Source organism: Neolamprologus multifasciatus, chromosome 18, assembly GCF_963576455.1.
Source record: "Neolamprologus multifasciatus chromosome 18, fNeoMul1.2, whole genome shotgun sequence".
Taxonomy (NCBI): Eukaryota; Metazoa; Chordata; class Actinopteri; order Cichliformes; family Cichlidae; genus Neolamprologus; species Neolamprologus multifasciatus.
Genome location: NC_140456.1, coordinates 35569084 through 35595808, shown reverse-complemented (window position 1 = coordinate 35595808; position 26725 = coordinate 35569084). Strand labels below are relative to the sequence as shown.

General features: G+C 42.2%; 1 protein-coding gene across 5 annotated transcripts in view; it reads left to right on the top strand.

The window, feature by feature from the left end:
• The window catches only part of LOC146498537 (protein NLRC3-like), an 80340-nt gene that overhangs the window by 3707 nt on the left and 49908 nt on the right, over window positions 1–26725 (top strand). For 2 of the 5 annotated variants that reach the window (XM_085139915.1, XM_085139916.1), the window contains 3 exons: window positions 98–1895; window positions 4139–4312; window positions 4547–4720. In XM_085139915.1, coding sequence (XP_084996041.1) covers window positions 98–1895; window positions 4139–4312; window positions 4547–4720 — 2146 coding nt within the window. Of the gene's footprint in view, window positions 1–97; window positions 1896–4138; window positions 4313–4546; window positions 4721–14274; window positions 14449–19168; window positions 19216–19363; window positions 23321–26725 lie in introns of those variants that run through there. The other 3 variants (XM_085139917.1, XM_085139921.1, XM_085139924.1) reach the window with 3 other exon arrangements.

Genomic DNA, 26725 nt, shown 5'->3' with positions numbered 1-26725 from the left:
ACCAGTGTGTTAAGTCATTTCTCAGTGGGTCAGAAAATGTCATTAGCGTTTTGTAACATATATTTGTTGAAGTTGTATTTTTATTATTATTATTCAGAACTTTCAGCTGCAGTTTGTCATTGTAACCTTAAATCTGCACTGAAGAAGAAGTTCCAGTGTGTGTTTGAGGGCATCGCTAAAGCAGGAAACCCAACCCTTCTGAATCAGATCTACACAGAGCTCTACATCACAGAGGGAGGGACTGCAGAGGTCAATGATGAACATGAGGTCAGACAGATTGAAACAGCATCCAGGAAACCAGACAGACCAGAAACAACCATCAGACAAGAAGACATCTTTAAACTCCCACCTGGAAGAGATGAACCAATCAGAACAGTGCTGACAAAGGGAGTGGCTGGCATTGGGAAAACAGTCTTAACACAGAAATACAGCCTGGACTGGGCTGAAGACAAAGCCAACCAGGACATCCAGTTCATGTTTCCATTCACTTTCAGAGAGCTGAATGTGCTGAAAGAGGAAAAGTTCAGCTTGGTGGGACTTGTTCATCACTTCTTTACTGAAACCAAAGAAGCAGGAATCTGCAGCTTTGAAGACTTCCAGGTTGTGTTCATCTTTGATGGTCTGGATGAGTGTCGACTTCCTCTGGACTTCCACAAAACTACAATCCTAACTGACCCTAGAAAGTCCACCTCAGTGGATGTGCTGCTGACAAACCTCATCAGGGGGAAACTGCTTCCCTCTGCTCGCCTCTGGATAACCACACGACCTGCAGCAGCCAGTCAGATCCCTCCTGACTGTGTTGTCATGGTGACAGAGGTCAGAGGGTTCACTGACCCAAAGAAGGAGGAGTACTTCAGGAAGAGATTCAGAGATAAGAAGCAGGGCAGCAGGATCATCTCCCACATCAAGACATCACGAAGCCTCCACATCATGTGCCACATCCCAGTCTTCTGCTGGATCACTGCTACAGTTCTGGAGGATGTGGTGGAAACCAGAGAGGGAGGACAGCTGCCCAAGACCCTGACTGAGATGTACATCCACTTCCTGGTGGTTCAGGCCAAAGTGAAGAAGGTCAAGTATGATGGAGGAGCTGAGACAGATCCACACTGGAGTCCAGAGAGCAGGAAGATGATGGAGTCTCTGGGAAAACTGGCTTTTGATCAGCTGCAGAAAGGAAACCTGATCTTCTATGAATCAGACCTGACAGAGTGTGGCATCGATATCAGAGCAGCCTCAATGTACTCAGGAGTGTTCACACAGATCTTTAAAGAGGAGAGAGGACTGTACCAGGACAAGGTGTTCTGCTTCATCCATCTGAGTGTTCAGGAGTTTCTGGCTGCTCTTCATGTCCATCTGACCTTCATCAACTCTGGAATCAATCTGCTGGAAGAACGACAAACAACCTCCAAGAAGTCTGAAACAAGAGAATCTGCAGAGAAACACTTCTACCAGACTGCTGTGGACAAGGCCTTACAGAGTCCAAATGGACACCTGGACTTGTTCCTCCGCTTCCTCCTGGGTCTTTCACTGCAGACCAATCAGACTCTCCTACGAGGTCTGCTGACACAGACAGGAAGTAGCTCAAAGACCAATCAGGAAACAGTTCAGTACATCAAGAGGAAGCTCAGTGAGAATCTGTCTGCAGAGAAAAACATCAATCTGTTCCACTGTCTGAATGAACTGAATGATCATTCTCTAGTGGAGGAGATCCAACAGTCCCTGAGATCAGGACGTCTCTCCTACACTAATCTGTCTCCTGCTCAGTGGTCAGCTCTGGTCTTCATCTTACTGTCATCAGAAAAAGATCTGGATGTGTTTGACCTGCAGAAATACTCTGCTTCAGAGGAGGCTCTTCTGAGGCTGCTGCCAGTGGTCAAAGCCTCCAACAAAGCTCTGTGAGTAAACATGTGATCAGGCTTTTATTTATAACATAAACAGTGTAATGTGTGATGGACCCTTAAAAACTTAAACATATTTTTTTACATGATCATCAGCACTAAATACAGTATATTATAGTTAATGTTTGATAGCAGCAGTAAATGTCAGAGTGTCTTAAACATATCTGGGTGTCAGCTTGTATCAAAGTCATGTCCAGAATCATCCTGTAAGTAAAATTTATTTATACAGCAGCTTTCACAGGTCAAAAACCACAAAGTGCGTTACAATAGAAACAGGCAATAAAAAACACAGAAGATAAAAACATTAAACAGCAAACACTGAACATCATACAGCCTAAAACTAGTTAAAGGGCACTCTGAATACTAGAGTCTGAATAAATGAGTTAGTGGGACCAGTAAAAGCCTTTGACTGGAAGATCTCAGATGTGAGAAGAGCTGTAGGATTGTAGAAAGTCAGAAATATAGACTGGGACTAAAAGTAAGGACTAAATCTTTAAATAATGCCTAAAATGAACTGGTTACCAGTGTGAAGAGATTAAACTGGAGTAATGTCCAGTCTATTTCATGTGCTGGTTAAAAGCCTCGCAGCATGATTCTGTACTGACTGAAGACGTTCAAAGACTGTGATGGACCCATAGGTGATCAACTCCCTCATTCCTCCTCTGGTCTTATTGCTCTGCATCAGTGCACTGCTCAGCTGAAGATGAGTTCACTTCTATATGTTACAATCTGCCTCACCAGTACAGTTCCAAGGATCTGCAGCTGCTGAATCAATTATATTCCTCGTGTTTCTTCTGGTTTTCTTTTGTTAGATCTGCATGCTTGATTGTTTTTCAATCTCTCCTATGTCGTGCACTTTGATTTCCGACTGTACACAATCTGTGAACCATGACAATTTGTGACAGAATGCAATGATCAGTGAGGACCCGGAGGACACTGACATTTACACTGTGCAGAATGAGACTTGAGACTTTATCTCACTGCTTTGTGGACGACTGATGGAAAGACTAATCACTATATCTGCTTTAATTGAAATAATTTCCATGAAAATTTCACTGGTTCAGTCTCCCAGAATCTCTCAATCATATCTTGACCTTTTCCTAGAGTAACTAACCCTCACTCACCAGGATATGAGCCAGCCTTCCCTCTCATTGCTACATACTTACAGTCTTGCCTATCACCTGTTCACAGAATGAGTCCATCCATCCATCTTCATCCGCTTTATCCGGGGCCGGGTCGCGGGGGCAGCAGCCTAAGCAAAGAGGCCCAGACCTCCCTCTCCCCAGCCACCTCCTCCAGCTCATCCGGGGGAACACCAAGGCGTTCCCAGGCCAGCCGAGAGATATAATCTCTCCAGCGTGTCCTGGGTCTGCCCCGGGACCTCCTCCCGGTGGGACATGCCTGGAACACCTCACCAAGGAGGCGCCCAGGGGGCATCCTTACCAGATGCCCAAACCACCTCAGCTGGCTCCTTTCGATGTGGAGCAGCAGCGGCTCTACTCTGAGCCCCTCCCGGATGGCCGAACTTCTCACCCTATCTCTAAGGGAGATGCCAGCCACCCTTCGGAGGAAGCTCATTTCCGCCGCTTGTATCCGCGATCTCGTCCTTTCGGTCACTACCCACAGTTCGTGGCCATAGGTGAGGGTAGGGACGTAGATCGACCGGTAAATTGAGAGCTTCGCTTTTACACTCAGCTCCCTCTTCACCACGACGGACCGGTGCAGCGTCTGCATCACTGCAGCTGCAGCCCCAATCCGTCTGTCGATCTCCGGCTCCCTTCTCCCATCACTCGCGAACAAGACCCCGAGATACTTGAACTCCTCCACTTGGGGCAGGACCTCATCCCCGACCCGGAGTGGGCACTCCACCCTTTTCCGGCTGAGAACCATGGCCTCAGATTTGGAGGTGCTGATCCTCATTCCTGCTGCTTCACACTCGGCTGCGAACCGCTCCAGTGCGAGCTGGAGGCCCTCACCCGATGAAGCCAACAGAACCACATCATCAGAATGAGTCATCACTTGTTTTTGTTTAGCATTTAGTGAGTAAGTTCCAGGTCTTTATATTAACACAGGGAACATTTTTAAACTAAGTCGTTTTTTAGCCATAAATAGTAATGCACACTGGCATTTGTCTTTCTTTCAAAGGTTCAACACAAGAAGTGATTTAAATTAATCACAAACAGTTTGTTATCAAATGACAATTTTTCAGATTATGTTTTTATTTTGTTTTTGTTTTTTAGGCTGAGTGTCCCTGACCTCTCAGACAGAGGCTGTGAAGCTCTGTCCTCTGCTCTCAGCTCCCAGTCCTCTATTCCGAGAGAGCTGCACCTGAGTATCAACAACCTGCAGGGTCCAGCATTGGAGTTTCTTTCTGCAGGACTGAGAAGTCCACACTGTAAACTGAATACTCTGAGGTGAGATCAAGTTATGTTGTGCTTTTCATCAGTTGACAGAATTAATCAATAAGAAGCCACTAAATGGGAAAAAAGTCAGTTAAACTTCTGTAATAGTTTTATGTTAGTGTCATCTCTTAGTGTTGACTCTTAGTAAAAAAAACAGGATTTATTGCAATATCTAAAAACTCTTTTGTGCACCCTCATTGCAATTTATCAACAGTGTTTGTTTAATGTTTATCTGTCATTTTTCAGACTGAGTCACTGTGAGCTCTCAGAGAGAGGCTTTGAAGCGCTGTCCTCAGCTCTCAGCTCCCAGTCCTCTAGTCTGAGACAGCTGGACCTGAGTAACTCTGACCTGCAGGATTCAGGAGTGAAGCTTCTGTCTGCTGGAGTGAAGAGTCCACGCTGTAAAATGGAAACTCTCAGGTCAGGATTTAAAATGTTCCACTGATGATCATGTTAAACCTGATTTCTATTACTGCATGAACAGAAAATTGATTTTAAAAAAGTCTGAATGTAGAAATTAGCGTCTGGGGTTTTTAGTGATATTTGTTCACTTTTTGTCTTTCATTTGCAATGAAATGTCCCGTCTGCTCCTCTGAGTCCAAATTCTTTATTTTAGCAGTGCTTCATCCACCAAACCTTCTAGTTCGATTCCTGTATTCTGAAGGTTTTTACAGAGCTGTTTGTTCAGATATCAGAATTTGATTTTCAGAAAAATTTAGTAATAAAAATATGATCAATTGATTATTTCTGACTGAAAAGATGAAATATATATTTGGTCATAGTGATATTGCTCATTGCCTCACTTAAACATAAAATGTAAACAAATATTCAAAACAATAGATTAATACAAAACAGAATTTGACTGTTGAGCTTAAAGTGAGCTTGAATGTTATTCACTTCCTGTTTTATTTTGGTAGTTATTGTCTCTGGTTTTTACTTTTACTTCCTCCCCCGACATTGTCTACATTAGTTTCAGCTGTAGAAGATTTTATTGACTGTTTGATTTGTCACTTTTTTTAAACTATAATTATTGACTTATAAACTATTGCTAAAATGTATTTTCATTAAAATACCAAATAATTTATTACTTTATCATCTAATTAGATTATAATTCTGTAAATAGGGGTGATAGTGTGGTCTATGTGGGTTGTCTTCAGGTACTCTTCCTCCCACAGTCCAAGAACATGCATGCAAGGTTAACTGGAGATGTGTGATTGTGGGCATAAATTGTCTGTCTCTGTCTAGCTCTGTGTTTACCTGGCTACATCACCGTGGTTACTGATGCTGAACCTATAACCTTGTCTGGATCAGGTTATGTTCAGAGTTTTTGTTTAAAATCAACTAAAGTGCCTCGTTTTTACTGATTCTTTCATTTACAGAAAGCTTTAAGTGTGATATAGATTCAGTCATATCTGACTAATGTCAGTGAATGAGGCCCAGCTGTAAAGTCACAGCAGTCACACTGTATGTGTCTCATTGTCACTGGAGTTTAGGCTCCATGCATTCAGCTGGTGCTGCAGAAAAAGTAGAAATGTTTCTGTTTGGTTCTAATGCTGAGTCTCTTTTACAAAGATGGAACTGCAGCTAATCCTGCTCATGTAGCCAGTTAGTAAAAACTCACAGTCAGACACAGCAGACATTTACTGATAATCTCACTGTATGTGGTCTTTTAGCACCTCCTAGTGGTGAACATGTGGAGTGGTGTTAGTCTGGGTGACGAGTGTAACTGTTGAGTGAGAAAGACTGTGGTCGTGTCCAAATTCATGGGCTGCATCCTCCTGAGGACCCGGCCTTCGCGGTCTACGTGGGCCGGGTCCTCAGAAGGTCAGGTAGACCGGAAGTAAACGGCCATGGAATTGGACGGTCTAGCCTTCTGATTGGTGTCATCGCTGTCTCGGTGGAGTTTAAAAAAACTCTGCTGTCTGCTCCTTGCTATCTAAAATATAACAGGACTCTGGCGTAAATTGTTGACCATCTCACACTTCTGTTTAATCAGTTTTTTATTTGACGTTTATTCAGTTGTGTAAAAACCAAGGAGGAACCCACCCAGGGGATAAATAAAGTTTTATTTTATCTTATCTAATCTAATAACTTTAATCTCAGCATAACCGATTTACTCACGAACAAATAAAACACGGAAAAAGCCAAACAATAGCATTTTTAGGTTGTCTTAGTAACTTATATATTACTTTTAAACTGATTAGGGAAAGTCCGCAGTGATCTGAAAATGATGTGCAGGGAGTTGTGCCGTTCTCGGCAGCTTCAGTAACCCTCGAGCTTTCGGCCAGCTATCGAGCTGGTGGGTAACAGATGTCTCTGAAAACGTTGAAGCACTTTTGCAAATATGCAATATCATGATAAACCGAGCAGATATTTGAAGTTTACACACTCACATTCTCGCCTGAAAATATGTTAAAAGTTTTGTGACCCAGGAAGATTAATAAGAGTAATTTTAAATCTTAGTAGCGGCCGCCATTACCAGAAACTGGAGTTTGGCTGGGCCGCGCTATGAATTCTGGGATATGGTGGTCCATGAAGGACACACCCGACCCATCCTTCAAATTTGGGGAAAAGGAGGACGTATTTGTCGGCTGCATTCGGTCTACAAATGCGTCCTCAGGAGGATGCAGCCCATAAATTTGGACACACCGAGCCTGCGTGCTGGTAGCACCTTAGCCACAGCTCGGGTGTGGAGGAGAAGCTGAAAAAGAAGGTTTTCTAGTTTGTAAGGAGGAAAAAAACTGAGAGGACTAAGTTAAAGAGAGGCTGGAGAGTAACACAGAGCAGCAATGAATGCTGCTCACACAGTTTAGACAGTTTAGCATCAAATGTTCACGTGAGTTAGCTCCCAGCTAACTAGCAGAGCAGCTGACTAGCAAACCAGCTAACTAGCAAACCAGCTAACTGCACCCACAAGCTGCGACTGCGTCTTTCTAACAAGAGTGTCAGACACTCAGACTGGTTTTCTTTGTGGATGATGATGTATTCTCACACTGATCCTTCATGATGATGCTGCCATCCACCCACTGCTCCTAGCAGTGTTGCCAACTCCTCAGTAAGGAAAATTGCTATTGGCTGTCCTAAAAGTTGCTGGAAGTCGATAAATGACGTCATCGCCTAATTTGGATAAATGGTCATGCTAATGTAATTGAAACGTACATTGTAGGAGAGAAAAATAACATCGTGGAAGCGACATAACGTGAGTAAAAAACGTCCTGGAATGCATTTAAATAAATAAATCATAGTTCTGTCTGTAACTATTACAACACTCTCACCACATTTGTTAACAATTCTCTCAACAAATGTGTTTTTCCTCGTTCTTTGTTATCCAGCTGAGACTTTGGGTATAAATGTGTCATAAACAGGAGAAAGCAGTGCAGGTTCAATGTAATCAAACCTCAGACTGAGTTCAAAATCATCACCTGTCCCAGATACCACATCAGCACCAGAACCATGATGTGTTTACTCACATTTAAAAAGGTGGAGGTCAGTGTGAATGAACTGTTGTCATTGGTCCGAATGTGCCTCTATAAACATGTGCTCTTCATTATTGATGTTTTCCTAATGAACAGAAAATGAGACTTAATAAAATCCTTCTGACTGTTGTTGGAGCAGGTTGGGTCCTGGGTTTGAGTCCCCCACTGTACCACAGGGGCTTCTAGCTTTGTTTCACAGTGTGTAGAACAACAAATAAAACCAAATCACAAAAAGCTTCAAGTCAAAAAGGCATCAAACTTTGAGGGTTTTTCCCAAGGATGAGGAAGCAGACTCGGCCACAAACAGCTGGATATATGAATGGTTACCACAGCAACCACAGCAGTGTGCTCTCAGTATATTTAGTTGTATAAAGGTGTTTGTGGTGTGTTGCAGCTGAAACAGCCTCATGTATGTTGACACAGGGAGAAAATAGTGTGAGAACACTGTTCACAGCAGTCACAGCTCGCTGCCTTCAACAGTCTCTTCCTTCCTTGTTTGGATGTCACTGATATCATCTTCTGCTCTCACACTGACCACCTGTTGAAGCTAACATGCTAACATGGAAGCCGCAGGTATGCCACCTGTGGCAGCTGAGGTCACGTGATCTGAGTTAGAGCTGGGCGATATATCGAGTTTTTAAAAAATATCGATATATTTTTATACGAGATATAAGATGTGACAATATCCTTTATATCGATATAGTCTATGTTACTTGTGGAGCCGCAAGTTTGCCTCTCTTTCGTCCACTTTTATCTTTACGCAACATTACTCAGCCTTGCCTCTCCTTCACTGAACACAACTCCCCCTCCTCCCCCATCGCTTCACCTGCAGGAAGCGACAAGATGGACACGGCAAATCTCCGTTAACGAGTTACTGCACATCGCCCCGTGCGTGGGGCTGGACGCCGTCAACGTGTTAGCTAGCTAACCACGCTAACGAGCTAACCACGCTAACGACATGCAGCCCAGAGGCGCTGCACAGCCTAAAATCCTTTCATTTTCTCAAAAGTTGACAGTGCGCCTTATGTATGAATTCTGGTTGTGCTTGATGGCCGCGAACAGATTTTATGTGGTACACAGCGCTCAGCAATCTGTCAAAAAATGTTTTAGTACGACTTTGGTAAGCTACGGTGCTGCACCGGTTGATGGATTGTCGGAGCATTACGGCTACCGAGGAGCCTCGCGGAGTGATACGTACTGTGCTTCAACGTAATATTACCCTACTGTGTATAAGGACCATAAATGTCACCTGTTAAGAGACGTGGTTACGAAGAGGATTTCAAACTCAATGCTGTGAGTCACACAGTAGAAGTTGGGAACAGAGCAGCTATGAAATCTGTCTTTGTTACTATGCTCAGTGTCTTTTAGTTTACATTTTGACTGCACAATTGTGAGCTTTTTCTTATGCACAAAAACAACATTGTTTTCTTTTATTTATGGAGCGTGATTATTTAATAAATGCTCATAATTTATTTTTGAGTAAATTTTATGTACATCTATGCTCTATGTTAATAAAAGTGCCTGTGTGACATCTGGGACACAGCTTTGACTAAGAAATCTCTTTTTGTTCTTACTTTATGGCTTTAAAAAAAAAAAATCGAGATATATATCTTATATCGCCGTCCAGGTAAAAAATATCGAGATATGAATTTTGGGACATATCGCCCAGCCCTAATCTGAGTGTTTGAACCACGTGTTGGAGCAGCATTTCCAAACATCTGCACTTCAGAAGCTCCAAAGTGTGGAAACGTCACTGTGGAGCGTCTCATCCCTATCTAAGAGATTTTCTTGCCTCTGCAAAGCTAAGCTTGCAAACAGCACCATAGTTTATCAGTCCCAACCAATCAGAGCGCTACTTATGTCACGTCACATGACTCGTGTGTTTACCTCTTTGATTAGCACCCAAAGAACTAAAGAAAGGCTGAAAGGACGTTCAGCCAATCAAATCCCTCCTAGGAACAGGAAGTCTAGAGAGGAAATGGAGCAGAGAAGGAGAATCACCAGTTTAAATGTCTGAGTTTTAAACTGGTGACCCTCTAAAGAGGCTTTTATTGACTCTGTTTTCTTTACAGCTTTTTTCACCATTTAAACTGTTTAATATCAGATTTAGAAATAACGTTTGGACAGTTGTTGTACATTTCCACTAAAATGTGACAAAAATAATGACTTTCTGACTTTACTTTGGACTAATCTAACGACTCAGCCTGGCTATGTTGGACTTGGTGTGGAAGCAGCTCCCAGTTTGAGTTCAGGAGACACACACTCTCTACTTTGAAGATCAGCTTCAAACTTTCCTGTTTGATAAAGCTTATAATTCGAGCTGGATCAGGTGACCCTGAACCATCCCTTAGTTATGCTGCTATAGGCTCAGGCTGTTGATGATGCTCTGCTTTCTTCTCCACTCCCCTCTTTTCACTCCTGATGCTTTTATATGTCACGACTGTCCTCAACTTTTGTGTCTCTCTGAGCTCATCTCTTCTCTTTCCCCTCACCCTGCAACCAGTCATGGTAGATTTTTTTAAGCTGATGTAACCCAGTGTTAAAAACTGCATTAAAAGTATAAATATTGATCAAAACAAAGTTAATTATAATAAATACTGATAAAGCATGTAAACATAAGTTTAATTAATATGTACATATGTTATATGCAATATACAAATGGTGTGGGGGCAGGACTTAGTCCTTTAGTGATTGTTTGTCAGATCCACTGAGCGACCAATCATTGGTACAAAACAAAGGAGAACAATGCCGGTCCGTACAAAGACAGACCTGATGAAAAGGCAAAGAAAAGATACGAGGAAAAAATCAAAGGGGTGAAAGGTTTATACCCTTACAGCACACAGAGTGGACAAAATACGTTAGCGTGCTGCCCAACTTTCACCACGCTCATATTTATGATTATACGGTTCTTGGAGTGAGTGCATACACTCATGAAGTTTAGTAACTTCAGGTCACAGCAACAAGCCCAGGAACAGTTTAACGACGGATGGGTACAGGACCTTGAAATGCACCGTGTAGAACGAAAGACCATCATACGTATCATAAGTTTACCAGTCTCACAAATCGTCTTCATAAATACACATTCGTTAACCGTTTATTAATAGGACCTTTAAGCTCAACAGTAATTAATTAGCAGTGGAAATAATTTCTGGTTCATTACAGAAATGTAGCAGTGACAATAATATTGTATGCTGTAATCGTACTGGGCAATTAGTGATACAAAACAACTGTTTTATCTTGTGAATAAAAGTATACGTTTTTGTCAATGTACCATGGTAATAACAGAAGCGAAACCCAATATTGTGTCAGGACAATTCACTATTGCACAATATATATGCACAATAAACAAAGGAGCATAGCGCGACAATTTCTGTTCAGCGCCAGACTTGCTTGTAACCTATATCACCAATTATGTTATGAAAAATGACGTATTAACTACAACAGAAGACTGACCTTTGTGGGAATGTTTGGAGCAGACTAACCTGTGAGCTGGATGTTCTGGGACATTATATTTGGTCTTTGAATGGCTGCAATCCAGGCCATCCGTCAGCTCTTTGTCACTTCAGAAACACAGTTCGAATAATTTCTCTTCAACGACGTAATCCGATAAAAAAACGATCTCTTTACCCGTCGGCTTCCCGTGGCTGTCATGCGACCGGCTATTGCAGTTAATAATACAACCGCTTCTTGACAGATTGTGTTTCTTTTAATCGCTGTGTGACTGATTTCAATTGAAAGCCTGCGTGTGCTAGTACCTCTTGCCACGAGTTCCCAGAATTCTTTGCGGTTTTACCCTTGAATGACGTCACATTTTCAATCTCTATTAGCAACGTGAAATTAAGTGCCTTCACCTGCACTTTACTTAGCTGAAACTTGATAAGTCTCAAGCCAATGTGTATTTTTAATGCACTGCTGAGCTATTTTGTATTATTTTAAATGTGTGTTTCCTATGCACTTTTTCCCTTTGAAATTAGAATAATTTGTTGTACAACATAGAATATTTTGAAAGAAATTTAGAAGCACTTCAAGCAACCAGTAGTAATAATAAGTTACAGACATGATAGCTTAAATGTTGAACTACTGTGTTCTGGCCTGGTCCCCAGGTCAGGTTTTTTCCCTTTGCTTATTTGGATTGGATTGGTTTTGAGGACCTGAGAAGAATCGAGGATCCCTTTTCCAGTACTGGATGGCGAGCCCAGCCCAAAGAGCCGGATGAACTGGTAGATTGTAACCCGACTGGTTACAAACACACTGAGTGACTAGTGAACATTGAAAGACTGAAATTGACTTTGAAAAAGACACAAAAGACAATATATCCTTGGGTCGACTATTTGTGGGGTTTATTTTATTTTGTTTTCAAGAAGCGCGCTCTACTTTTGTTAAATGTGCACAACTTTAATAATTGCTAATAAATGCAATTGTGTTTTCTACACCTACTGTGTACAAGTCCTCTGTTGTCATACACCCTTGGCTCCTACGAATCTAGAACCTGTCTGATCTGGTCCATATTCCCCTTCTGTCCTCATACTGTGGTTAAAGGTAACTATACTGCCCGTACTACAGGCAAAGAAGGCAAGAAGTAACACTAACAGGTCTTACATGCCCATTACTAGTACTGCACCACCAGTGTTACACTGAGCTTTCATATATGATGAATTGCTCTCTTCAGTTGGGTGTCTTCCCTGCTGCCTTTAAAACGACGGTGGTGAGGCCCCTTCTGAAGAAGAGCAATTTGGATTGTAATGATTTTAATACAGACCTGTATCCAACTCACCATTTTTAAGTAAAACTTTAGAAAAACTTGTTTTTACTCAGATTAATGATTTTCTGAATGATAGACAGATCCTGGAGATATTCCAGTCTGGATTTAGGGTAAACCACAGCACAGAGACTGCTCTCCTAAAGGTTTAAATGATCTTAGATGTAACTGGGACTCCCAAAAGCTCTCAGTCCTGGTGCTACTGGATCTAAGCGCAGCCTTTGATACAGTAGACCACGCTATTCTTTTAGACAGACTGAAGCACATGGTGGGCCTCTCTGGTGCTGTACACAACTGGTTCACTTCCTGTCTCTCAGACAGAACTTTTATGGTGAGTATGGATACATGCTCCTCTAAGATCCATAGAATGACATGTGGTGTGCCTCAAGGGTCGGTTTTAGGCCCTGTACTTTTTAATTTGTATATGCTCCCTCTCGGCGGTGTCATCAGGAGGCATGGAGTGAACTTCCACAGTTACGCTGACGACACTCAGCTGTACATCTCTGTGTCTCCTGATGACACCAGACCAATGGATGCCCTTTTTAACTGTATTTTAGATATAAGATCTTGGATGGCAGAAAACGTTTTACAGCTTAACCAGGACAAAACTGAAGTTTTAATCGTCGGTCCTGAGGCTCAGAGAGAGAAACTCTTGTCTAAATTACAGGCATTTTCACTATGTCCTTCACTACAAGTGAAAAACCTGGGTGTTGTTTTTGACTCTGAGCTTGGTTTTATCCCACATATTAAACATGTAACAAAAATTCGATTTTATCTTTTTAAAAATATAGCCAGAGTCCGCCCTATTCTCTCTCGGGCCAACACGGAGATGCTGATGCTTTTATTACCAGTCGCATTGATTACTGCCCTGCTCTCTGGTCTCCCCAAAAATAATATTTCACCTTTACAACTTTTACAAAACTCTGCAGCTCGTGTGCTGACGAAGACCAGAGGGCGGGCTCACATTAGGTTTAGGTAAAACCTAAATTATCTTCTATTTATATTTATACTGTATCCCATTCTTATTTATTTTATTTTTTTTATTCTGTATATACTTTTAGTAGGTCATATCACCAGTGTTTCTTCGGAGGGGGCTCTCTGCACCGGGGCTGTGATCGACCGTGGCTGCTGGGGCTCTGTGGGTCTTCTCAACCTGGCTGGGGGGCTTCTTTGCCTCCCTCCTGCTGTGTGCCCAGCCTGGAGGCTGCGGTCTGTGACCGGCTCCCTGTGCAGACGGCTCCAATTTTACTCTTTAAGAATGTGTGTGTGTGTGTGTGTGTGCGTGGGGGGTGGATATCTATCCATGATCATTTATGTTAATGAGAGTGTGGGGAGTGAGTTGGAGGGCGGGGTGGGGTGGGCCGCTTTTAACCATGTAAAGCACTTTGTGCTACATCTTTGTATGAAAAGTGCTTTATCAATAAAGATTGATTGATTGATTGATAGATTCTCCTCCTGGAGCCTGTTTTCACTGGGAGGATCTTTGTGTCAAATGGAGTTCTTCCTTCCCACCATCACCAAGTGCTGCTCACAGTGGATTGTCTGGTTTCTGGGCCTTTCTCTCTAATATTGGAGGCTGTTACCTTACACTGTTAAACAGCTTCAGACGACTGTTGTTGTCTGTTGGGAATTGTCACTTTTAAATAAAGTTACATTGAATGGATGTAAATGGATAGATGTTATTGTGACAAACAGAAAATGATCTTTAAAAGATTGATTGTTGTTTTGTGTGTCTGCAGTCTGTCAGGCTGTCTGATCACAGAGGAAGGCTGTACTTCTCTGGCCTCAGCTCTGAGCTCCAACCCCTCCCATCTGAGAGAGCTGGACCTGAGCTACAATCATCCAGGTGACTCAGGAATTAAGCTCCTGTCGTCTGGACTGAAGGATCCAGGCTGGAGACTGGAGACTCTCAGGTATGGAGAGAATGTCTGATAGAGGAGGACGAGCTGGAAACATTTCCTGTGTCCTTCACTCACTTCCTGTTTGTTTCCTGCAGTTGACACATGAACAATCACACATGCAGGAATATTTTCAGGGACAGACACACTAGTCTAGCTGGATAGTACGTAGGGGGTCTCCAAGGAGTCTGTTTGCAGGAACATTAATGATAACTGATAAGTCATGTTGAGAGTTTCATTAAAAGTAGACCTACAGTTAGGTCCATAAATATTTGGACAGAGACAACATTTTGTAACTTTAAATACACTTTATTAGGTCACCGGTTTACCTGAGATAGTGGTCACTGTGTACATAATAAAGTGTCAGCCATGTGTATGTTTCCCATGCTGTATGTCCACAGTCACAGTGACAGTCAGTGACACTGACAGAAGGATGAAACAAGGCTGTGAATCATTTCAGTCTTTGTGTGTGATAAAGAGGCAGACAGGAGCAGCTAACATCACCATCATTTTCCTGTATGAATCGCTGTTACAATGAAAAATGTCACTTACATATATCATATAGGAGACACACACATTGATATACACTAAATATTTATTTCATTTCTCTTTTTTTGTGTTGCCAATTTATGCACCTGCTTGATTTAGTTTAAACAGTTATTGCAGACTTTATGTAAATCCAGTGAACTGCATTTCACTTCTCAAATATCACTGTGTGTGTCTCCTATATGATATATTTAACTGACAATTTTTATTATGACAACCAATGATTTGTACAGGAAAATAATGACTTTTCACAATGTTGCCCAAACTTTTCATCCCACTGTATTAGTATGTTTTGTCATTAGTATAATATGAAATAAATTCTACTTGTGTCAAGTCGGGTGCCAATATTTGCTGTGTAGTAGAACTGAGACATTTGTCATTATAAATGTTTATTTGAAAAAATATATAAATTCAGTAACAAAAACATTAAACATAAATATATGAAGTTTAACTATTTACAGAGAGACAGGAATAAAAAGGACCCAGCTTGGAGTGGAAGAGCCTCAGGGAGAAGGAGGAGAAAAATAAGAACATTGTTTCTGCCCTGGAGAGCTGCTGCCACATCAGAAAACTACTGATCATTAGGGTCCAATGTTTCCAAATTTAACACAGCTGTGCTGTTTTCAAAAGCTAATTTATAAATTTGAAATTTCACGAATTCTCGTGTCTGAGGCGGCATGCTCTCCAGAACAGGAACAAGGCCGAGGAGGAAATGTTGTGTTGGAGACGGGCGTGGCCTCTTTAGGGACTCCAGGATGGCCAGCTCCACCGCCGATGGACCTTCCTGGGACCCGTCCCTCGCCCGCCTTCGAGCTGTCCTCCTCTGTGGGCCTGTAAAACACAGCACAAAACAACACAAAGTAATGAGAAGGCTGCTACTAGATTTTCATTTTCAAAATTGAAAAAACCCGGATATAAACAGATTGGTTGTAGATATTTAGTAAAGGTGATCACAAGGGAATCCAAGCAAGTAAACTGCTGTCAGTGCTTGATGTTCATACCTGTGGGTGCAGCAGCAGGAGCTGAGGTACCAGGGACTGGGGAGCCAGGAGAAGAGACAGGGGATGCTCTGCTGCATGATTACTTGACTCTATCAAGACAATATTAAATGTTAACAGGTTGAAGACAATAGTCATAGAGAATATTATATTATTATATACTTATATACTTATTATTATATACAGTGGTCTCTCATTTATTGCAGCACATGAACAGTAGTCACAGTTCTCACAAGTTGATTCTCAAAGTGCAAACCTTTGTCGATTTTAAAACGTAAAAGTATTATGCCGCGCTTTTTCTCCGTCTGCGGCGCCACTTTCGTGCGCCTTTTTTGCTCCCGGTGCAGGTGTCTATTTCCGAATGAGGGTCATAGTTATGAGTGTTTTTGTGCTGTTTTTTTCTATTGGACGTGATGGTTATCAAAACCAAACATGATAAGTTTGGCAAGCGCAGGAGACACGACACGGAGGAGATTTGTCATTTGGGCTGCAGAATGCAATGCGCATCGTTGAAAGCTGTACGGTGCAATAAAAAAAATCAGTGAAAAGGCGAGGCAGTGACGGATGAACAGCGGGACTACTGTATACTGTTTATTAATAAACAAAATATATTCCTGTATGACAACACGCATAAATTAACTGCCTACATTAACTCAATGTAAACATACCTTCTGACTGACACTCCCCTGCTGGCTCTTCGGGCTGTCCCTGGTCCTCGGGGGAGAAGTTCTCCACGGTCCACCATATTGCCGCTTGTCTCCCGCGGGGTGAGGAAGGGGTCCAGAAACCCCATGACCGGGAAGAACTTCCATCTTCTCCCCGATCCTGCTGCAGACCCACTCCTCTTCTCCTTCTCTATCTTCTTCTTCTTATTATAAGTGTCCCTGAGGCTCTTCCACGTTCTCCTGCAGCTGTCCTCTGAATAAATGCATTATCTTGTTAGCGGAAAAGCTATTTGTACATCAGTGGGAAAATAGCGGGACAGTAGGCGGGCTTGCTAGCTTTTGTGCGGGTTCATCAGGTCAGTCTGAAAATTAAAAAGAAGGAGGAATGAACTTACCAGGTTGCCCGATCTCCTCACTTATGTGTCTCCAAGCTAGGTCCTTTTTATTCCTGTCTCGGTAGAAGTAGCAGCTAGCATCATATAGCTCCGGGTGATTAGCCACGGCACTGATGAGCTTTTCCTCCATACTGAATGAAGAATGAAGGCCTTTGGCTGGATCTGCCCCTTTGACCTAGGTCAGAGCCACGTCACCAGGCTCCTGATTGGTTGTTGCGGTGCGATTTGACGCTGGAGTTCAGATTTTTCCAACTCGAGCGGTAGACGCGAAACGCGCGTATGCACAAAATGCAACACAAAAACTCACGCGCGTGTTTTTTTTCGCTAGTCAAACGCGCCAGACGCGCTACACTGACGCGCATTTCACACGTTTTGGCGTTTTCGCGACGCAAATCTGCTTCCGAATTTTTTTTTCACGCGGGACCTGCAATCGCGTGTCATCGCGTGTCATCGCGTGTCATCGTGTGTGTCACCCCCATTGACTTTACATGTAAACCTGACGCTCTATTCGCGTCCATCGCGTTTGGTGTGAACACACCGTAAGGCTACGTCCACACGTACCCGGGTATTTTTGAAAACGCAGATTTTTCTATGCGTTTGCACCTTTCGTCCACACGTAAACGGCGTTTTTGGTCACTGAAAACTGAGGTTTTTAAAAGCTCCGGCCAGGGTGGATATTTTTGAAAACTCAGGTTTTGCGTTTACGTGTGGACGAGAAAAACGGAGAAAACGCAGAAAACGCAGCGTCAAAGGTGTGCACCTTTTTTGACGTCACACTGTGCGCCACGTTATTGTTTCGGTGAAATGAATTTCTACAATACTGTTACTGTTAATTGTCTCTGCAGTGTTTAAATGCTTACATATACACACACAGTTACTGTCCCTCCACACATACGACTCGGTTCTGCTTCTATGCCCCATCTTTGTTTACTATTTCCCACCGAGGCTTATAGACTTCTGATTGGCCAACATTTCTGCAGGTTAGGAATATAGCGCCACCTGCTGCTTTGGCATGTTCCTAGCAGCGTTTTCCTTCATTTCTACGTTTACGTGTGGACGGGATTATTTTTTAAAACGAAAACGGAAAATCTCCGTTTTCAAAAATACCGTGTACGTGTGGACGTAGCCTCAGTAGTCTGTAAAGACTCTGTGTGCCTTCCAGAGTGCTCCGGCATGCACACACACCTTAAGGTCATGAGAGAGGTCGTACCTTCTCTTACTGATTTATGGTTTAGGAGGACACCTACTCTGTATCTGGTTAAGTATAAGAGCCCTTTGTTAGGGGGACCGCTGGACTCTTAGCACCAGCTTTGGGGTCACAGGGTCACATCGGGAACACACACACACACACACACACACACACACACACACATACCTACACTATGCACAGACTGGTACTCTTTGTTCATACCTGTGTAAGACGTCATATGTTAATGAACTTATGCATATTCATGTGACCTCAATAAAGAGCAGTGTTACGAGGGAGCAGACGAGAGCGACTGAGGTCAAGTGAAGGAACGGCGCTGTCACAGTTCTCTCCCTCATGAATTGTCTGGTTCCAGCGGTGGGTCTGTGCTAGACGACCCATCACCAGCTTTTTCCAGCTTTTTCCACTGGTTACCAGTACGTGGTAGAATCCACTTCCAGATCTTGTTGTTTGTCTTTAAATCTCTGAGTGATTGGCTCCATCTTATCTCTGTTTAACAAAATAATCCAAGTCGAGCCCTCAGGTCTGCAGATAAGTAGCTTCTGACCAGAACTAGACGTAAAAACAGAGGTGAGCTTTATCGATCGCTGCAGCCAAACTCTGGAACAGTCGCCCTTCACATCAGGTCGTCACCAACACTCGACATTTTTAAAACCCGGTTGGAAACACATTTGTACTCTGTAGCTTTCAATTCTGACGAGTCTTTATAGTAATTACTGTGTATGTTTCCTATTTTCTCTCTACTCTGTGCAGCACTTTGGCTCAACCTGTTTTTAAATGTGCTGATAAATAAATGTAGATTTCTTTGAATAAAACAGTGGAGCCGAGCTTTGAGCTCAGTGTGTAACAGTGTGTGTATGAGAGCCATGTAATGTCCATGTGTGCATGCTGACTGTGCTGCTCTGACCCCCCTCCTCCTTTCAGGGTGGAGCCTGCTGGAGTCCGATGGTTGAGACCAGGTCTGAGGAAGTGTAAGTGTGTTTTTAATGGGATTCATGAAAACAAAGCAGCACACATTCAACCATCTTCATCATGTCAGGAGTCATCATCAAAGTGTCAATCAATGAACAGATGATGGATCAATAACTGCAGCTGGATTGTGTTTGTTCTCTCCATCAGATTCCTGTCAACTCACAATCGACACAAACACAGTGAACACAGAGCTCCAACTGTCTGACAACAACAGGAAGGTGACACATGTGGAGGAGGTTCAGTCATATCCTGATCATCCAGACAGATTTGATCACTGGGAACAGCTGCTGTGTAGAGATGGTCTGACTGGTCGCTGTTACTGGGAGGTCGAGTGGAGAGGAGACGTTTATATATCAGTGAGTTACAGAAGCATCAGAAGGAAAGGAGACAGAGATGACTGTGTGTTTGGATTCAATGATCAGTCCTGGAGTCTGAGCTGCTCTGATGATGGTCCTCAGTTTGTCTGGCACAATAACAGACAAACATCCATCTCCTCCTCCTCCTCCTCCTCCTCTGTCTCTAACAGAGCAGCAGTGTATGTGGACTGTCCTGCTGGCACTCTGTCCTTCTACAGAGTCTCCTCTGACACTCTGATCCACCTCCACACCTTCAACACCACATTCACTCAAACTCTTTATCCTGGGTTTAGGGTCTTTTCTCCTGGTGCCTCAGTGTCCCTGTGCTGAGTGGGGTGTAAAGAGTGTCTCCTGTTACAGAAACACTCTGACTGTTGAACAGATAGTTCAGTCTGTACATGTCTGTCTCTTTCACTCACAAACACGTTTTCAGATTCATGGATTCAATCAGTTGATGTTTGAAACTCTTCTAAATGATTCCTTGTAAACTTCTTCCTCTTCAGTCACAAACAAACAGGAAGTGATGTCACATGTGTTCCTGTCCACACAGCAGAATGAGTCTATTGCTGACAGTGATGTACAAACAGAGTGAGCATTTCTGAGGCCCAAAATAAACTGAGTAGTTCACTGAATGAACAATGGACTGTGAGCTCAGTTCCTTCATCATTAGTATGGATTATATATGTATATGTATTATATTAGTATCATATATATCAGGTGCTGCTGCTGCTGGTTTCAGTCATTGTGCAAATGTGCTGTTTGTAAGGTTGTAAAGCTGCAGTCAGCTGAGACTGAAGAAGTCACCTGATCAGTGAGCAAACGTTTCTGAAAACGTCCAGATGAACAGAATCAACCTTTTGGGATCAGCCAGCAATGCAGCATCATTGTTGTTCAGGTTCAGAGGTTTGCAGGAATGAACTGATGACCAGAAACAGCTGCAAAGTCCAATAAAATACCAGCTGGAGTTCAGCTGCATTTGAAGAAGTCAAAGAAAAGTAAGGATGGCAAAGGGCGATGTTTTCTTCCAAAGAACTGAAAACATGGTCGACGCCTCATTAGAAGAATAATCTGGACATTTGTGAGGAACTCTAACCAAGAAAGCAACACAAGAAAGCAACGTCAAACAGATCCAACAGACAGTTTCATGACTGGAAGTGTTGAGTGTAAAAATGCTACATTGCATTATTGCATCCTCTCACCACAGGAGGTGCTGTTGGCACCACTGATTGCTGATCAGCTGTTCTCTGATGATCTGATTGATACTGTGAATAACGGGACTCACTGAACTCTGTGACACAGTGAAGATTACAGAGTTTAACTTCAACATCTGACTGACGTCACACAGACAGAAGGATGAACCAGTGAGGCACAGAACACAGTTACTGGAGATACTGGATCAGCTCCATGTGAACCTCTGATGGAGAAGCTGCTGAGCCAGAGAAACATCAGGACATGACAGGCAGCTGCACTTATCTAACAACATGTAGCAGAGCTGATCTATGTTAGAGGATCTATCACAGCAGCTGAAGCCAAAGTCCAACACTGGATACCAGCTGAGCCTGTGCTGAGTGTAGTGTTACAGGAAAAGGGCAGAAAGACCTCTGAGGAGAACCAAGGTGCAGTCAAAGAGTCCAGTCTGTCCTCACAGATGTGAACATGTGGTTTCATCAGGTCTGCTGTCAGCTGATGAAACAATGAATAACCTGGTTATTCAAATAGCATCCTCCCAACAGCTCCTCAAAGTAACTCACACTTAGACTCTGCTTTAGTTTCACTTTCACAAGCACGCTCTGCAAAAGCCTGCGCTTCCTGTCTACTTTGGCACAGAGTGTACTCAGAGTTAAGCCTTTCTTTTATAATGCAATGTAATCTGCATATAAACATTTAAGATTATAGATTCAACTCAACAGTTTAAAGTGGTTATAACTGCACCTGTAATAAAAGTTAATTGGGTGCCAATATGTTTAAACATCTGAATACAATATCAATGCTGTAGATTATGTTATTAATGTTATTAATGCAATGGTAATGATGATTGTTAAGGTGAATTGTTAAATGTTTGTCATTTTTATGTTACCATTTGCACATTGTTTTAAGGAATTCTTTCTGTCCTCCCCTCCCCAGATCCTTAAGATTCTGGGAGGGGGGCAGTAGTGTTTTTAATCACAGGAACATCCTTGTGAAGGTCTGTTTGATGTTGGTAAACTTGCTCCCCTTTGTATGGCTTCACTGTGTTATCTAGGGTGTGGGGGAGACTACCCTCTTTATGACCAAGGATGTTCCTGTGCTTTTATGTTATATGACCCTTTGATCAGCAGTACACACACACACACACACACACACACACACACACACACACACACACACACACACACAGTGCCTTGTCTTTGTAACCAAGGGGGGTTACGTGGGGAAGTTTATTGTGTGAACATTGTCAATAAAAGGAGGCAAGAGGGGGCGGTCGGGGAGGTCATTTGTGATGAGCTGAGATACCGACAAGGCCTCCCTTGCAAGTGAAAAGATCGATCGCTGTTGCCTTGTTTTTCTTTCACGGGAATAAGTTCTGGGATCAGCGGGGTCTGACTTTAGACCCAGCAATGATGACCATGAACAATAGCAGTAAAATATTTCTCTGATCTCCACAAGTCCTACAGAAGCACTTAATGCTAACAGGAAGTCATTTATTAAGGTGGAATAACACAGAGACACAACCACTCACAGTTAACCTGACCCCACTAACTGCATGTGTTGGGACTGTGGGAGGAAGCCGGAGTACCGGAGAGGACGCACACAAACACGGGAGAACATGAAGCTCAGCACTGAAACAAAGATGGTGGATTTGACCTCAGGACCAGGTGTGTAATTTTCAGGGGGGTTACGGGGGTCATGACCCCCCAATAATCAGATCCAGCCAATATAATTTCATCATTCCAGTTTATAAAATTATGAATTATCATGAGTTTCTTTAATCATTTCAATTATTATCAGCAAAATAGTTTCATGTTTAATCATCTAGTAATGTAACCCCGCCTCCTCCGCCACGTACTTGGTATTACCCAACCGGCTTTCTCTACCAAACCTTCACTGTTTGCTGTGTTTGTTAGCGCAGTCGCTGGTGCCAGAGACTGCCAGTGACTTCAGTCTGAGGGTTTGAAGTTTCCATGTCTGTGTGATGTGTGGTGTGAAGGCTGCTGGTTAAACTGGGACTCACTGTTTAAAGCACTGAGTGCTCATAGAGAGATGCTCCATGAGTCCCAGTACAGACTACAAACATGGTGGAAACTTAGCTTTGATATCCACACACTCTGCACGTCTGTGAGTAACTGTGATGAAGATGTGCAGAGATCTGTGTACAAACAGGAGAAAGACTGTAAAGACTCTGTGCTTCTAACAGCCTCTGTTAACATATGTGAGGCTGTTTGTTGTTGTTGCCATGGAGCTTTTCACTGTTTGGGTCAGCAGGTCATGTGATCAGGTTTGTTCTGTGAAAGCTCGACGATGGTTCAGTGTCAGGGTTTGTTTGCATTCATCAATAAATATCTAAGTAAATCAAAGACTCCATGTTTTTTCTTTCATCATGTGACCTCTGCTCATCCATCTCTGTGTGTATCAGGATACATTTAGTTCATAATACACAGAAAAATCAGAGTTATTACCTGTAATAAATGTGAAAGTAAAGATTCCTGCAGTGATAACCAGGCAGGACTGAAACACATCCAAGCTGTCACCACGGTAACAGCACCGTCCATCCACAGGTGAGGGGAGGAGCAAAAAGAGGGACTTTCACCATACATACATACACCACAGTTGACAGGAAACCCTATTGGAGTCGCCATAGTGACTAGAGACGGCACGATACCACTTTTTTATGTCCGATACCGATATCATAAATTTGGATATCTGCCGATACCGATATGAATCCGATATAGTGTTTTTAATCAATAAAACTGTTTTTTAATATCTTGCTGCATTTTGCCTAAGTTCATACTCAAGTTTAAAAAAAACAAAACACTAAAGCTATTCTGTTAGACCTGTATGCAAAAAAATATTTCATAGTTCAGCAAAACTGATCAATCTAATAAACTTAAACCTGCTCCATCCTCCCTATTCTGGTATTTTAAAGAGTACTTGGCGTAAATATTAAGCAAACTGACTAACAGGGTTCCAACTCCCAGTAACAAAAAAAAAAGTAGGGAACCACCCCCCCACCTCATGATGCTTAATCGACGTAATCAACCTTAATTTGATGCAGTGTGGGGAAAAAATGCACAGAAATCAATTATTTTTTAAGAAATATTAAAAAGATTCAACATCTTTCTTCAACAGAACTGCAGACTGCACAGATGGTACCTTCCCAAAGGAAAAAGTACTATAGCTTACTAGGTGTCAATGGAAAAATGTACTTAGTAGTCAGTATAATCTTTTAATAATATAAGTTTTCATATGGTAGTGATAGGATGTGCGATCCTTAATTGTCTGCAAAAGCTTTGCGTGCATTCCAGAGTGCTCTGGCGTTCACCCCCACATCCTAGGAGCACGGGAAAGGTCGTACCTTGTCTTATTGTTTTACGGTAGGATTAACGTAGCTATGTCAGTTTTAGTCTAAGTGCCTTTTTTACATATAGATGAACTGTTGGATTTTCCAGACCAGCAGGTTAAGGGAAGTCGTTTATGGGGTCACACTCTGACACACACACATACATGTACACCTCCACATTCCAATGTAAGGAACAAGCACCCACTGATGTATAAATAAGGACCAGGGCAGTCTCTCAGCGCGAGTCTCTGAGCCTCACTCTTATGCGTGCGCTCTGGTGACTGCCCTTGCTAGCAAGAAAAATGTGTGTTTCTCTGATTCTCAGCTGAAGAAGTGTTTTAGAATACATCTCTTGACATTATTTGGTCCTTCATCAGAAAACATCAGAACTGTTATCTGTGACTCTGTTCCAGGATCCAGCACTGATTCCTGACGCCGTGGGGAGCCAGCACCGAAGTCTGTGCACAGCCCTCTTAGACGAGGAGAGAGCCCCAGGACGTGAATCCGGATCTGGGCCGGTGGCCTGGTCCACGGCGGTGGGATTCAGTCTGATGATCCAAACCACCAGTGAGACGTCCGAGGGTGAGAAACACTATTTTGGTATATAAAACGGCCGCAAAGGTTTAAAGTAACGTGATAAAATAGGTTTAAGTTCACCTAGTCTAGAAGCCTCGGTGGGAAAAAGTAAACAAAGCTGGGGCATAGAAGCAGAACCGAGAACGTGTGGACATAGCCTAAATCTAACTGGGGCTACGTCCACACGTACCCGGGTATTTTTGAAAACGCAGATTTTTCTATGCGTTTGCACCTTTTGTTCACACGTAAACGGCGTTTTTGGTCACTGAAAACTGAGATTTTTAAAAACTCCGGCCAGGGTGGATATTTTTGAAAACTCCGTTTACGTGTGGACGAGAAAAACGCAGAAAACGCAGCGTTAAAGGTGTGCGCATTTTTTGACGTCACACTGTGCGCCACGTTATTGTTTCGGTGAAATGAATTTCTACAATACTGTTACTGTTACTTGTTCTCTCTGCAGTGTTTAAATGCTTACATATACACGCAGTTACTGTCCCTCCACACATACGACTCGGTTCTGCTTCTATGCCCCATCCTCATTTTCATTTCATTTATTTGTTCATTTTCAGGAACAACAAATAACTATATTGAACATAAAATGCACAAAACAAAAATTGCCTGAAAAAGGAGTGGGACGAAGAAAACTTATTAAATCCCACCCCTATACTCACTATCAACAAAAAACAATAACTTCCCGCAGCTACGCCCATCATTGCATACAGACCCATCAACAGCCCCGGACACATACAAGCATCTCAACGGCAGCTCGCAAAAAACAATTAGAGCCTTCATAACTGAATACAGAATATATAAATTATAAATTGCATTACCACAGGTAACAGGCAGTAATAATTACAAGTAACAAACACACATACATAAAGATACATACATACATATATATCTACACACACATGCACGTATATATACATACATACGCACACTCTTTTTTTTTTTTTTTTTTTGGAATCCATACCAGCAATGGTAAGAGAACAGACATTACAGAGCACACTAAAAAACCATCATTGAGTATACTGTGACCAGACCAACTGTTTGTAGAGGAATTTAAATCTATGAATATTTTTGCATTGTTTTAATTGTAAACTCAGACTGTTCCAGATTTTCACACCACATACAGACACACAAAAACCTTTACGGATTGTTCGAGTTCTGGGTAATTTGAATTCTCCAGAGCCTCTCACATTATAAACCTTTTCTCGAATTTCAAATCTAGTTTGTAAATTTGCCGGTAGAAGTTTAGTAAAAGCTTTATACAAAATTATGGATGTATTGTAATTAACCAGATCCTGAAATTTAAGTAACTTTGCCTGAAGAAAGAATTTGTGAGTATGATCTAGATAACCAGCCTTGTGAATAATACGCAGTGCTCGTTTTTGTACTGTGACTAATGGATTAGTTGTATTTTTATATGTATTTCCCCACACTTCCACACAATATGTAAGATATGGAAGAACCAGGGTACAGTACAGAGTACGAAGTGCATCTTTATCAAGGTATGGTTTCACTTTGTTCAAAACTGCAAGGCTTCTGGAAATTTTGGTTTTTATGTGTCTGACGTGGGGTTTCCATGAAATTTTGTTATCAATTACGACTCCCAAAAATTTGTTTTCACTCACATTATCAATTGGTACACCTTCAATGATAATTGGTAATTCTATATTATATTTTAAATTACCAAAAAACATTGCTTTAGTTTTATTTATATTTAATGATAATTTATTTATGTCCATCCATTTTTTTTATTAATTTTAGCTCCCTGTTTACGGTTATTACAAAATCAGTATAATCATCACTACTGAAAAATATGTTGGTGTCATCTGCGAACAGTATGAGTTTAAGTACTTGAGTATCATCAAAAATATCATTTATGTAAATATTGAAAAGTTTTGGTCCCAACACTGACCCTTGGGGAACACCACATGTAATACCAAGTTTCTCTGAATGGTAATGCCCTATGCTAACATATTGTTCCCGACCCGTTAGGTAACTTTTTAACCAGTTACCAGCTTTCCCTCGAATACC